Below are 15,486 nucleotides of genomic sequence, written 5' to 3'. Positions count from 1 at the left end.
GCTCTCCGCCCACAGAGCTCGCGCTTGCCTTGAACAGTGCCTTAACAAAGTTTACACAGCTAATATAACCCTCAAAATTGATCTTTACAAAGTGTTCGTCATGCATGCGGCATGCATGCGGCGGATTATGTGAGTATTGTATACTGTTATATTGTTTACTTCTGATTTTGAATGAGTTTGATAGTGCTCCGTGGCTAACGGGTAATGCTACACTGCTGGAGAGATTTATAAACAATGAAGTTGTGTTTATGCATTATACAGACTGCAAGTGTTTAAAAATGAAAATAGCGACGGCTTTCTTGTCTCCATGAATACAGTAATAACCGATGGTAACTTTAACCACATTTAACAGTACATTAGCCACATGCTAACGAAACATTTAGAAAGGCAGTTTACAAATATCAGTAAAAATATCATGCTATCATGGATTATGTCAGTTATTATTGCTCCATCTGCCATTTTTCGCTATTGTCCTTGCTTGCTTACCTAGTCTGATGATTTGGTTGTGCACATCCAGACGTTAATACTGGCTGCCCTTGTCTAATGCCTTTTATAATGTTGGAAACGTGGGCTGGCATATGCAAATATTGGGGGCGTACACCCCGACTGTTACGCAACAGTCGGTGTTATGTTGAGATTCGCCTGTTCTTCGGAGGTCTTTTAAACAAATGAGATTTATATAAGGAGGAGGAAACAATGGAGTTTGAGACTCACTGTATGTCTTTTCCATGTACTGAACTCTTGTTATTTAACTATGCCAAGATAAATTCAATTTTTAATTCGAGGGCACCTTTAAGCAGCAAATCAGCATATTACAATGATTTCTGAAGGATCGTGTGACACTGAAGACTGGAGTAACGACAAAGCTGAATTTTCAGCAGCCATCACAGGAATAAATTAAAACAGAAACCAGTTGTTTTAAATTGTAATAATATTGTTATATAGTAATGTTGAAGACATTTGTTTTACATATAGACAGTTTTTATACATATAGATACCTATTAAACCATCAAATGTCATTCTAACCACATATTATTTTTTTGTCATGAAACACGAATAGAGATCTTAGGCAGAACGTTTCTCTAAGTCAAGGAAAGTGGATTGTGATTTTATACTTCCAGGCTCCAAAAATGACAAAAAGCAGCATTAAAATTTCATAAAAGCAGCGCTTACTGCTAGTGTGGCTATGCTGATGTCTTCTGAAGTCATTTGATAGGTTCGTGTGAGGAACAGTCTGAAAAATGTGTCGTTGTTTACTGATTATGTCTCCTCTGGTGTAGATATTAAACTCTCAGTTATGTAAATTCATTCACAGTTGGTCACGTGAATGAGACAAACAATGGTGTTTCGCATCTATGTAAAACCTGGTGCAAACATTTTTTAAGAGGTGTGAAGGAGAAGATTGTCAGTGAATAATGAATTTTCAGTCCGTTTCTCACTCAAAGGCATATGACTTCATAAGACTTGGAATATGGGTCATATGAGTCACATGGACTACTTTAACAGTGCTTTTCACAGGTTCACAGCCTAAATCACTTATCAAATCATAGCATCAAATCTATTTTCCTCATATTCAAAACGGCTTAAAATCTCTTTTTAAGAAAAAAAGAAAGAAAATAATACGAGATTGTAATAAACAATTGTATGTAAATTGTATATTCAGTTATATCCTTGCATGAACAAGACAGAGACGGTAGTGAGAATGAGAAACAGAGATTCTGACAAGCAGAGAAGAATTATACTTATACAATCACTGAAGTTAAACAGCGTTATGTAAATACCCTCGTCTTTTACTGATGATTAGCAGCGAAGATGCTTTGTTCTCAATCAACCTCAGCTTGCCTCAAACACATGCAAACAGCGTTTTTAACAGTGAGTGTTGACTGTGGGTCTGAAACCACATCAAGGCTGTGATCCCCAACCTGTGCTTCAGGCACTGTGGGTAGAGCAGCTGTCTCCATGGCAACAGCTGCCATAAAACAAAAAAAGAAAAGAAAAAAAAAAGACGTTAAAACAGGAGAGATGTTTCTATCATGTTAATACCATTTAATTCCCCATCCTGATGTCTGACCAAACGCATAAAAAAGCTGTAACAGTGACCACAACAATTTAAGCAGCAGCCCCATGAAGAACAAGGTCAATAAAATGTGTGCAACATAATTGGTAGAGAGAGTCTTCTCAGATATTCCTTCTTCCATGACAACACGGTTATCAATTTAATAGGGGTTTGACAAAAAGGACAAATTACAAGGCTAAACATCATGGTATCAGCATGGAGAACTGAACGGAAAAATTAAATTGATTATTGAGAGGAAATCTGTGCCGGCAAACATTGCTTTAAGCCCTCGGAGAACAGACAGGGACAAAAAGAAAGACATCCAGTACAGGAGAACAAAAAAACTGAGCATGAAATTGCGAAAGATCTGAAGGTCAGAGAGAACAATGCCACATTTTATTAACAAGTACATGGATAAAATATCTCTATAACATAAGGTTAATATATATAGTATATATTTAAATAAATTCTAACATTATGTTTTAATTCTCTATATTAGTTGGCCATGTTATATCATTAAAAAAAGACTTCTGTCCCTAAGTCATGCATCAACCCAAACGCCAATATCCAGCATGCCATCTGACAAGTTGATCCACATCGTCTACTGCACAAAGCAGCAGCACTGTATGACAAACAAAGTGCGGAATACAAAGAGACAGAATATAAAGACAGATTGTGCCAGTATCACTAGCAAAGCATCAAACTGAGCCACTGACATCCTGAAGTAAACTTTGAAACGCTCAAAACGATAATCACTCAGCTCCTTGATGAGGTGGAAATCTCCTTCTCTCTCTACACAATCTTGGGATTGGATGGACCCAATATTTCCTCTTTTTTTAGAAGAGAGGACAACTAAATCATACTTGATTGCTTGAAGACTCCATTTTGTATTGTTTTGCAAATTTTTTCCTAATGGATTCATTAATATGCATCGGACTCGGTGTGCAAGTTCTCTGTGCATGACAAATTTTTAGGATCACGATTACGAAAAAAAGCATACGAAATGTTAAGACTCAGTGTGCAAAGGCCTTAACTTTGCCCACCATTGTCTAATTGAGCCAGACATAATTACAAAAGAAGTCGTTTCTACAAAAAAAAAAAAAAAATCAAGGGTAACGCAGGTATGATGTCACAGATAGCTGACGCAATGACAAGGAATGGGACACTAGTTAAAGCTGCAGTCGGTAACTTCTGCCTCTGTCGCCATCTTTGTTTGAAACCTGCAATTGCAGTTGTTTGCGGAATAATCATCTTTACGTGGGTTGTGCCTCAGCATGGCTCCTCAGCGCGAATGAACCTAATGTTTGCTGTCAGTCACCACACCGGTGTGGATACTGTACTTCGGAATCACAGATTCTATGTCTAGAAGTATGACCAAAATAAGAATTTTCATCAGAAAATGTCATCTAAACAAGTACGTAACATGTCTGTCGCTTTTGTTCTCACTTAGCTCAGATCACATCAAACCGTGCAAATTATTGTTATTGTTACACTTTGTTCTCAAATTGTTAATGCTAACAACATCAGCATTGTGTGACTATGTGTATTTAGTGTGTATTAGCGTTACCTGTAGATTTCAATTTCCGTACAGTCTAATCTCTAACGTTAATTTGTCATACCATACAATCCGCCATCCAAATGATAAGTTTAATTATTGCAGCTGCTGTGAGAAAAGGCTATAAATGATCCACCTCACATGCGATGTAGCCTACTAGCTTGAACTCCTCCTTTCTGTTTACAGATGTGACGCAAGAACGCAAAGACGAATGGCGGCAAGCTCGATTTTCCCGCAGAAACCCACCAGTACCACCTGAATTATAAACCATAACTTACCGTTGTGAATCGGGCTAAGGTAAGGAGATAGTTTTGAACACTGGCTGGTTGTGTACTTGCTCAAAAATTGATTTTGGATCATTTTTAACCAAACAAATTTACAGACAACAGCTTTAAAATGGCTTATTTCTCTGGATTTAAACAATCATAGAAACATCTGGGATAATATAAGTAAAAAAGTCAACAAAATATATAACTGTTCTAGTGGTTTTGGATATTTCAATCCAAAAATCACACATATTGTCTATTTAATGCATACAACTGAATATTTAAAATGATACCTTATTAAAGCAGAAATATCAGCTGTCTCATAAAATGACCAAGTTCATATTCTTATGGCTAGTGCTGGAAACCTTGTTGAACGTCTGCTAAATGTCAGTTCAAGTCATGTTTGCCCCAACATGAAGAAAGGGAAACATTATTATGCATCAACCCTGTTACCATAATATTTCCGGACTGTCTATTTACACATAGTGCAAATAGCCCACCTTGTTGGCAGATGCTATTTACACCAACTCTGCCCACCATTGTCTAATTGAGCCAGACAAAATTACAAAAGAAATCCCACCGGAGCAGTGGCATTAGCTTTTGACGTGACCAAACAGAGTTCGAATACAGCCTTTTTCTCCCTAAGCGAACTAAAAATTAAGAAAATATTCAATAAGCAGCAAATGCATATTTAATAGTGGGAATAAAGTGTGGGGGTTAGGGTTTAACGGGTAGGGTTAGGTGTAGGGGGAAAAGCTTTAGGGACAGGGACAAGTAAGGTAGCAATAAGGTAGCATCTATTTATGATTTTAATAAATATAATCTTTTACACTGAATGTTACTATTGCACGTACTACAATACACTGAGGCACAAATAGTATCTGCCACTATTTACACTAAGTATAAATATTATCCAACAACCATTTACATTTGCATTTAACTACTATTTACACTAAATGCAAAGAAAACAGTTTTTGTTTCTATTTTAACTAAGTGAAAATAACATACCACTATTGCCTGATATTTCTGTCCTTTTAAAAATAAACTATTCCAAAAATAGGTTACATAAATATATACTCTGTCATAATGGCATTATTGTCCTTTCAGAAAGTAAACGCCACTAATTTTCATCCTTTTATCTATTATTTTTGGGAGTACAGGTCACAATCTTAAAATGTCAACTCTGTCAACATGTTACCAGGAGTCAGTATCTGTAAACATCAGAACTAAATTCTTGAAACATGCTTTGAAAATTCCATGACCTTGAGCATAATAAACTGGTAAAATATACCAAAAATTTATGGAAAACAAAAGTACAAATTTAGCTTAATTCATCAACACTTAAAGAATACAACTTGTATCACTGAATGTTTAAAATTATCCCAAAAACTTAAGAGAATTATACCTTATCTAACCAGAAAAGTCACGCATCTCATAAGAATGACCCAGTTAATTTTCTTATGGCTAGTGCTGGAAACCTTGTTGAACATCTGCTAAATGTCAGTTCAAGTCATGTTTGCCCCAACATGAAGAAGGGGAAACATTATCACACATGACATTTCCATTTCTGTGACATACAGTCCTAATGATTAAACATGATGGTGATAGGCCATTTCGTTCTTACAGAGTCGAGTGAAACTTCTGCCACGCTTCAAAAATGGAATTAGACAATTAAAAGAGCCAGGGAGAATTTTCTTTGACATTAAAGACAGAGCCATCGGTGAGAGAACAGAGAGATACATCCCGCTGCTCTTAAAAGAAAAGCTGTACTCAGCAGTAGAAAATGAGATTGAGGGGAGCTTCAAGCGTCTAAGGGAACATGTCAAATGCTCAAATGAGGTTTTAATGCTTGCTCTGAGAAATCTGAAAGCCTGGCCATCTTCTCCATTTCCCTTGTCCATATGATAGAACAGATGGAGGAGAGATTTTAGCTCTCTCTCTTTTTATCTCTCGCTTTCCTTCTTCACCAAGTTCCCTCACTTCACACTTACACAAACAATACTCCATATCTCTCTCGCTGACTCGCTCGCGCACACACGCACATAAATGCTAATGCATTCATATTCTGCAGAACACTAAACAACTGACAGCAAAGAGTCCAGAAGGGGTGAAAGACGGGTGATCGGTGCTGTATTTTATCTGTACGTGTGTCTGTTGAATTCCGAAGAGGAATTCAAAAGGAACTCTACACTGATAATACGCTGAATTAATCTTTTCAACGTGGCAGCTGATTCCAGCTTCTCCGAACGTAATCATGCATGTGTATTCAGGAACGCTATATCTAAAATTGCCTGCAAAATGTAAATGTCTTCAACATTACTAGGAAAAATCCACCATGTGCTAGAACTTTCATGAATAGTCAAAAGCCATATTAATACTACTCAAGAAATGTCATGTTTGTGATTCATCAGACTGACACAAACTGTGCGAGGCAGGTGTGCAATGGCGCACATAGTGGGACGTGGTGTATCTGTGCGTGGACATGATTACACACACTCACACAAACAAGTCAACAGAAATTCAAAAACTGCTACGAACCATGAAATGAATTACATTCCAGTGTGAAGCGGAGTTCTGAAACCACTTGTGAAATCAAGCAAATGCTACAACACGTTGAGCCATGCTGCTAAAATGGGCGTTGCAAGTTCAAATCTGCCTTACAACATTGTTCCCCGAGAACTAATTTCTCCCCAGGGTCATGTTCCTGGTTGCATTTGCACCAGGAATAGGAACTCTAAAGCGGCCGTTAGCGGTGTGATTGGAGCTGTGTTTGTTGTGTGTCATGGGTTTCGTGATAACAGAGATGGAATGTAAACGCATAATTTACACGACTGAAAGAGCAAAGAGAAACAAAATCTCCTATGACAACATTCAGTATTACATATCATCCGTGCGGAGAAAAACACCCTGCAGACAACAGGTAAATGCTGTTATCACTGTTTTCCATGTTCGTGAAATAAATATATTTATGCAGCTTTTTAAAAATGCTGGGTACATGTGTTTGACATGCGTTTGACCAAACAACGTTCACTTACGTCACTGATAGTTCATATAGTGCTGGTTTAGACCCTACTCGGAAGTAGAAGCTAATTTAGTTCCCCCAAAAGGAGTTCGAAGAACTAAAATCGTTCCTGGTTCCTGCGGTGCGAACATGGCAAAATCCGGGTACTTCAACCAATATTTCTAGGAACTATGAAAAGGTTCCTCATGTGCGAAAGCCCCTTATCCTAGTAGCTAGTTCCTAGAAGCCCCTATTTGCTCCATTTTCTCCATCATTTCCAGTCTTCCCTTGGCTCTTAAAGGGATAGTTCACCCAAAAATAAAAATTGTCACCATTTACGTTCCCTCATGTCATTTATGACTCTTTCTTCTTGTTCTGAAAAACATTAGGATCTAAAACAGATTGGGCCTAATTGACATTCAATGTGGAACAGCAGAAGAAAGAAAGTCATACAAGTTTAGAACGACATTACAGGTTTGGTGGAAAAAATGTATTTATTTTTTTTATGTGAACTCTGCCTTTATTATGAATAAAATTGCAAGTGTGCATTAAACGACAAGCACAGAATTTGAACAGTTCAAGCAATTCTTTTCTTTAATACCAGAGAAATTAATTCAACCTTCACTCAGTCGGAAAGTAATCAATCTTTTCTTATAAAAACAGGCTTTAGTATGCTCTCTTTTTTCCTTTCTGTTCAGAATGATTCCTTCACTCATGAGGTCAGCTCATCTGCAAAGGCACATGTCAATAATCAGTCAATAACCCTCTCTTTTTAAATACAGCCCTCCACTGTCATTAAAAAACTCTTCAGAACGTCAAATGTAAATACACTGGAGATGATGGACACATGTGAGGACAACAGGGGGTTTCCATTTACATTTATACAATTGGCAGACATTTTTATCCAAAAACGACTTGCTACAAATCACACATATGCGTGTCCTCACTGGCATTTGATCAAAGACCTAGCAAAAGGCGCCTGTCATGAAATCACTCTTTTGATTTTGAGTTAACTGTCAGTTTGACTTGAGTTTTCAACTTGTATAAATGTCACGCTGAAATCAGACTGAGAAACCTACTTATATTAATGTGTGACTCGGGAGCAAAATACTGTGTAAATATCGAAAAGGGTCTGTAGTTTCTTTTATAAAAGAAAAATTTTGTCTCATATATATGTTAATAATCAATATTTTAGCAACTGATGCCATCTGTCATATTATCAGACAAGCCTTTGCCCTTTCTAACATAGGTATATGGAAGTCCTGTTTATTTGGATGCTTTTAAACAGAATTATTCAGAAATAATCAAAAAAGGTGTTAAAATGTTTTTACTGGATTAGCAACAGAGGATAAAAAAACTAAAATGCATCTTTACAGATGCATGCTGTCATATGGCAGCCTGTACTCCCAAATGAGCAAGTAATAACCAATAAGGACACCCACATTTGCTCCGAAATAAATTGACCTTACCTAGTTAACGTTAATGCATTTACTTATTGATTCAGATCAAAGCAGAGTTCACAGTGCTGTTGAGTCTGATGATGAACCATTCTGTGCACTTATCAGCTGTAATCGCTTTTAAAAACAAGCTTTTTTTTGCTATCACAGTACTTTAAGAATTTGCCTCGATTCGGTTTTTAATGACATTATCGTGTAATTAAACAATTTTATATATATATGAAACTGAGCAACGACACCGACAAGGCACTTGAGTATTGCACTTTTCTTTTTCCTTCTTTCCTTCCTCTTTATACAGTGTGTTCTTGTCTGTCTGTCTTTTGACCTGTTTTAGATATGTGCTTCCAAATTCCCACTATTACTAACACTCGTAAATCGCGTGCTACGCGTTGGAGGCAGAGCAACCATAACAACCTGCATATTTTATTTCATCTAGTACATTATTTTCTATTTCTATTGGGCTCTGGAATTGTCAATCTGCTGTAAACAAAGCAGACTTCATTACAGCTATTGCTACTTATTCAGGTCTCCATCTCATGGCTCTGACTGAGACATGGATCAAACCAGAGGACACTGCCACACCAGCAACCCTCTCCTCTAATTTCACTTTCTCTCACACCTCACGCCAGATTGGGAGGGGTGGTGGTACTGGTTTGCTTATGTCCAGTGAATGGAAGTTCAATCCTTTACCATCTCTCTGTGACAATGGCTCATTGAATCACATGCAATTAACATCACCTACCCTGCTAAAATCCATGCTGTAGTTCTTTATCGTCCCCCAGGTCAGCTAGGTAACTTCTTGGAGGAGTTAGATGTGTTACTCTCATCCTTCCCTGAGGATGGTACTCCTCTGCTAGTACTTGGAGATTTCAACATCCATCTAGACAAACCTCAGGCTGCTGACTTCCACACTCTGCTTGCCTCATTTGATCTCAAGCGAGTGGCTACCTCAGCTACCCACAAATCAGGTAACCAATTGGACCTCATCTACACACGTTGTGGCTCCACCGGCAATACATTGGTTACTCCACTACACACCTCAGACCACTTTCTCATCACTTTTAAACTCAACCTGACCCCTAACTCAACACACACTCCACCACATGTTACTTTTCGGCAAAACCTACACTCCATCTCACCATCCCACCTATCCTCTTTGGTCTCATCCACACTTCCTCACCCTAACCAGTTCTCATCACTAAACACTAACAATGCTACTGACCTTCTTTGCACCACTCTAACATCTTGCTTAGATGACTTCTGCCCCCTTTTAACCAGACCAGCCCACGCCACCCCCTCTGCCCCCTGGCTCTCTGATGTGAGCATCGGTCTAGACTCAGGGCTGCAGAGAGGAAGTGGCGCAAATCTAAAGATGCTACTGACCTTAGCTTATATCAGTCACTCCTTTCTTCTTTCTCTACTAATGTCTCCAATGCTAAAACCTCATACTATCACACTAAAATTAACAATTCAACTGATTCCCGCACACTTTTCAAAACCTTCTCTGCTCTTCTTTGCCCTCCTCCCCTCCCTCCCACATCAGCTTTTACAGCTGATGACTTTGCCACATTCTTCACACATAAAATAACAACCATCAGCGGCCAATTCTCTACACCACACACTGACAATAACATCTTAACGGAAACCACAGAAATTCTCCACTCCTTCTCCATGCTCTCCGAGGCAGATGTTCCAAAACTCATCCTTTCCAATCACCCTACAACCGGTCCGCTAGACCCTATCCCCACTCATCTTCTTCAGGCCATCTCCTCCTCAATTCTACCTGCACTCACTCAGATTATCAATTCTTCCCTTCACACTGGTACATTTCCCACAGCTTTTAAGCAGGCTAGGATTACCCAACTGCTTAAAAAACCCACTCTGAATCCAGCACTTTTAGAAAACTACAGACCAGTATCCATTCTTCCTTTCATTGCAAAGACACTTGAGAGAGTTGTGTTCAACTAACTGTCTACTTATCTCACACAGGTCAACACTCATGTCGAAGGGCATCTCGGGAACCGCACTCCAGTGGTTCGAGTCTTACCTCTCAGGTAGGTCCTTCAGGGTATCTTGGAGAGGTGAGGTGTCCAAGTCACATCATCTTGCTCCGTGCTTGGACCACTTCTCTTCTCCATCTACATGTCATCACTAGGATCTGTCATTCAGGATCATGGTTTCTCCTATCACTGTTATGCTGATGACACACAACTCTACCTCTCATTCCAACCAGATGATCCGACGGTTGCTGGTCGCATCGCAGCCTGCCTGACGGTCATTTCTGCCTGGATGAAGGACCACCACCTTCAACTCAACCTTGCAAAAATGGAACTGCTTGTGGTCAGTGCCAACCCAACACTTCAACATAACCGTTCAATTCAACTTGGGTCGTCAACCATTACTCCTTCCAGGACAGCCAGGAACCTTGGAGTGGTGATGGATGATTGTTTAAGCTTCACAGATCATGTTGCGACAATGGCCTGGTACTGCAGATGCCTTGTACAACATCAGGAAGATTAGAGCTTTCCTATCGGAGCATTTCACACAAATTCTTGTCCAAGCTCTTGTTCTATCCAGACTGGACTATTGTAATGCTCTCTTGGCTGGCCTTCCAGCATGCACTGTCAAGCCTCTACAACTGATCCAGAATGCTGCAGCAAGACTGGTCTTCAACGAACCGAAGAGAGCACACATCACTCCTCTCTTCATCAGTCTGCATTGGCTGCCAGTAGCTGCTTGCATCCAATTCAAGGCTCTGGTGTTTGCCTACAGAACGACTGCTGGCTCTGCACCGCTATACCTTAACTCACTACTTCAGAATTATGCGCCCTCCAGAAACTTGCGTTCTGCAAGTGAACGGCGCCTTGTGGTGCCATCACAAAGGGGCACAAAATCACTCTCACAGACCTTCTCCGGGTCTGTTCCTGGCTGGTGAAATGACCTGCCACGCTCATATATATTATATATATATATATAACATAAAGGCAGATTAAAAATGCTGACCTTCATTCCAGCTACTTAAAGGTCCCGTTCTTCGTGATCCCATGTTTCAAACTTTAGTTAGTGTGTAATGTTGTTGTTAGAGTATAAATAAAATCTGTAAAATTTTAAAGCTCAAAGTTCAATGCCAAGCGAGATATTTTATTTAACAGAAGTCGCCTACATCGAACGGCCAGTTTGGACTACATCCCTCTACTTCCTTCTTTAATGACGTCACTAAAACAGTTTTTTGACTAACCTCCGCCCACAGGAATACACAAGAGTTGCGTTTGTAGAGTGTGTTTGTCGCCATGTCGTCGAAACGCTGTTATTTTCATCCCGCAGTCCAATCACCGGGTCTGATTCCGGCTCAAATTGATAGGGTAAAATTAAAGACATGTTTACAATAACACTGAGCGCATGCATCTCCACGTTATGGTAAGAGGCGTGACCTTTCCGGGCAAGGAGCGCTAAGCTGCTGTCGAATCACAACACAGGAACCGCTGGCACAATCAGAACTCGTTACGTATTTCTGAAGGAGGGACTTCATAGAACAAGGAAGTCATCAGCCCGTTTTTATGACAGTGGAAACAACGGTATACAGATAAGTAAATTATGTGAAAAATACTGTGTTTTTTTACACGCAAAACATGAACACATGTTATATTGCACACTATAAACACAATCAAAGCTTCAAAAAACCACAAAAAACGGGACCTTTAAGAAAAATATCCAATCCATTTTACCCCTTTATGAGTATATATTACTGAAAATCACATTTATGTGTAAAATCACATTTTCTTTGAAACCTTATATAAAGCTTGTCTGAGTTAACAATAGTAACCAAGAGGGGAGGAGCTTATCAAAAGAACAATTGGCATGGGTGTCTGTGCAGCTTGAGATCGACCCATAATTTTTTGTAGCCTGGTGCCAAAAATCTTTGCCAAAGAAAAAGCACCACTCTTTCTCAAATCTCTTCCAGATAAAAAACAATTGAGAGGTTCAAACCTCCCCAAATGCCAGTGCAGGCAGTCCATATGCTTGCTCATACTGGCATACAGAGATCAGCCAGATGAACATGAGGGAAAAAAAACCTCCTGTAATAATGAACAGATATCAACGTCAAGACCCATCTGGATATCATCTGAAAAAACACTAAGAGGTTACAGCACAAGTAGTTTTACGGTGAAAACGGTTATCAATAAAAGTGTTGGATTGCTATAAAGATATTCAGAAGCTTTGTTACTCTTTTAAGGCAGATGCTACTGTGTTTCTCTAACAGCTTGTCTGCTGCAGCAATAACAAACCATTTTTTTGATCTTGGCATATGTTTATGCAGTGAAACGTTTGATTATGTTTCTCAATCCAATGGCACAGCAGCACCACCTGCTGTCTAATTAAGTGTACTGTATCCGCAGGTACTGCAAAAGACCTAAATTTAGTCACATATTTTTGTTTTCTTAAAAAAACATGGCATTCAGAAAAAAAAAGAAACAAAAGCATCATGATGACAAGTAAATGATTTTAACAAAAACATACTGTTGACGGACATATGACTAGAAAAAATTTAACACTAACCTGTATGAGTTTCTTTCTTCCGTTGAACAAAAAAGATGATATTTTGAAGAATATGGTTAACAAAACAGTTGATGGACCCCACTGACTGAATACTAAGGAAGTCAATCTTCTTCAAAATATGTGTTCAACAGAAGAAATTTCAGGTCAGTAAATGAGTAAAATGACTAAAATAATGAGTATGACATGACAAAATATAGACTCAATTCAAAAGGATGTCTTCATCAAGACAAAAACTAAAAATGCTGCATTTAGATTCTAGTTTTAAATGGGTGTTTTGGATTAAATTAATCATTTGGTGCATGAACTTTTGTTTGTTTTGACATCTGTATTTACATACAGTTTGGAAAAAAGCCAATGCTGCCATCTGTCAGATGTGTTGACTCGTACCTGTCGAGCGAGGTTCACGGAGTCAGCAGTCAGTCTGTCTCTGAGGTGTGGGTCCAGCTGTGAGGCCGGTGCGATCTCCACCACCTTCTGGTGTCTCCTCTGGATTGAGCAGTCCCTCTCGTACAAGTGAATGACATTGCCGTATTTATCGCCTACACACAATGGACCGATCAACTCATTGAGAATTACACAGAAGTCTTAAACCCATCTGGCAGTGTAAACAAACCCATCTGCTTGTATTTCTCCAAAATATAACAAACACAATCATATAACTGATCAATAAACACTATGCAAATTAGCAGGCAACAGAGAATTGCACCATTCTGTTCACTGTTGAGAGCAATGTGCTATATGCAAATATCAAAATATGTTTTAATTAATTGCCAAACAATGTATTTAAATCAATCTAATTTGTTGTTGGAGGTTGAGTGCTTCTTCAGTGACAATGTTTGGGAACAGATTTAAAGTCAAAATCATTTGGTCACCCTCATGTCATTCCAAACCCATGAGGACTTTCATTCATGCGACACAAAGGGAGAGTCCTGGTTGTTCTTTTGCAAGCAATTACAATAAATGAGGACTGAAGCTTTCAAGCTTCAAAAGCACCATAAAAATATTATAAAAATGATATATACACATGACTGGCATTTCTTCTGAAGCCATTTAATAATATAATAGTATTTTGAAATATTATTCACTGGAAATTGCGCGCACACAGAATCATTCAGTAGCACAGAAATGTGTTATCAACACTGTTCTGTGATTTATCAATAAAATAGCTTAGAAACTGAAAAGTACTAGCATATTTCTTAGTAACTAAAACACACAACTTCACTATTAGTAGAGAGATGCTGCCAGGAAGAATTCATTCACACAGTCACTCACTAATGCATTCATATAAATGAAATCTTTACTGTGCTACTTTATCTGTATCTGATTTAGAACGAGCAGAAATCTGACCCAAAGACAAAAGAACTGATAAAAATAAGCTGTTTTGTAGGAGCAATGTGTCATAGCTGTGCACAAGGCGACCAGCGGTCGTGTCTCAGCTCGAGGTTCAGGCTTAATTGTTCATTAAAGGCGTCGACTAGTCGACATTGACTCGACTTTCATCACTAAATGTCGACTTTAAAAAAGAAATCTGAAGTCGTTCAACCCCTACTAACTACCTTCATTTACATGCAACCCATTTGTAGTAGGATTGATGGCTCAGACTGAAAAGTCTTCATGGAAACACCTCAATCAATTCGACTGAGCTCGAGCTGAATTAAATTACAATTCGACTGAAATGTGTGGTGTAGATATTTAATAACCCATTTGACAGAGATTTTAGCCATGTAAATGGTTCAAATGCGCAGTGCCATGATCCATGTTTTTATATGTCTTCCGAATGTGCGCATGATTATTCGCATGATTATTTATGTCTTTCGAACTGGTCCATGGAAGAGACTTAGACCCGGTTTCACAGACAGGGTTTTAGCCTAAGCCAGGATTAGGCCTTAGTTCAATTAGGATATTTAAGTAGATTTTAAAAATGTTCACTAGAAAAAAACATTACTGGTGTGCATCTTGAGACAAAACAATGGCACTGACATATTTTAAGATATGAAGATTCAAATTTCTTTCAGTTAAAACAGCTCAAACATGCATTTTAGTCTAGGATTAGCTTAAGCCTTGTCTGTGAAACCCGGGGTAAATGTCTGCTAAAAAAATCTTGATAATATTTTTGTGTTATACATGCTGAAACAGCAATTGTACTCATGGCAGCCCTGACTACATTAAAGGGATAGTTCACCCAAAAATGAAAATTTGATGTTTATCTGCTTACCCCCAGGGCATCCAAGATGTAGGTGACTTTGTCTCTTCAGCAGAACACAAATGATGATTTTTAACTACAACTGTTGCAGTCTGTCAATCGTATAATGCGTGTCAGTGGAAACTTCGTCTATAAGAGTAAAAAAAAAAAAACACGCACAGACAAATCCAAATTAAACCCTGCGGCTCGTGACGACACATTGATGTCCTAAGACATGAAATAATCGGTTTGTGCGAGAAACTGAACAGCATTTATATCATTTTTTACCTCTAAAACACCACTATGTCCAACTGCCCTCTGGTTAATGAGGTCTGATCGCGCTCTGACAACGGAAGTGATGTCTTGCACACAATGAAGCAAAGCGCGAGACATCATTTCCATCATCAGAACG

The 15,486-nt window shown here is 38.7% G+C and overlaps 1 protein-coding gene across 1 annotated transcript in view; it reads right to left on the bottom strand.

The window, feature by feature from the left end:
* Window positions 1–15,486, bottom strand: part of pcxa (pyruvate carboxylase a) — a 180,756-nt gene that overhangs the window by 149,033 nt on the left and 16,237 nt on the right. Inside the window, exon 7 of the mRNA XM_048167549.1 lies at window positions 13,280–13,431. Within this exon, the coding sequence (XP_048023506.1) occupies window positions 13,280–13,431 (152 nt within the window). The remainder of the gene's footprint in view (window positions 1–13,279; window positions 13,432–15,486) is intronic.

The sequence above is a fragment of the Megalobrama amblycephala genome, linkage group LG18, assembly GCF_018812025.1.
Source record: "Megalobrama amblycephala isolate DHTTF-2021 linkage group LG18, ASM1881202v1, whole genome shotgun sequence".
In the NCBI taxonomy this organism is placed as follows: Eukaryota; Metazoa; Chordata; class Actinopteri; order Cypriniformes; family Xenocyprididae; genus Megalobrama; species Megalobrama amblycephala.
Note: the sequence above shows the minus strand (reverse complement) of the source record. Positions and strands in the feature narration are given on the sequence as shown.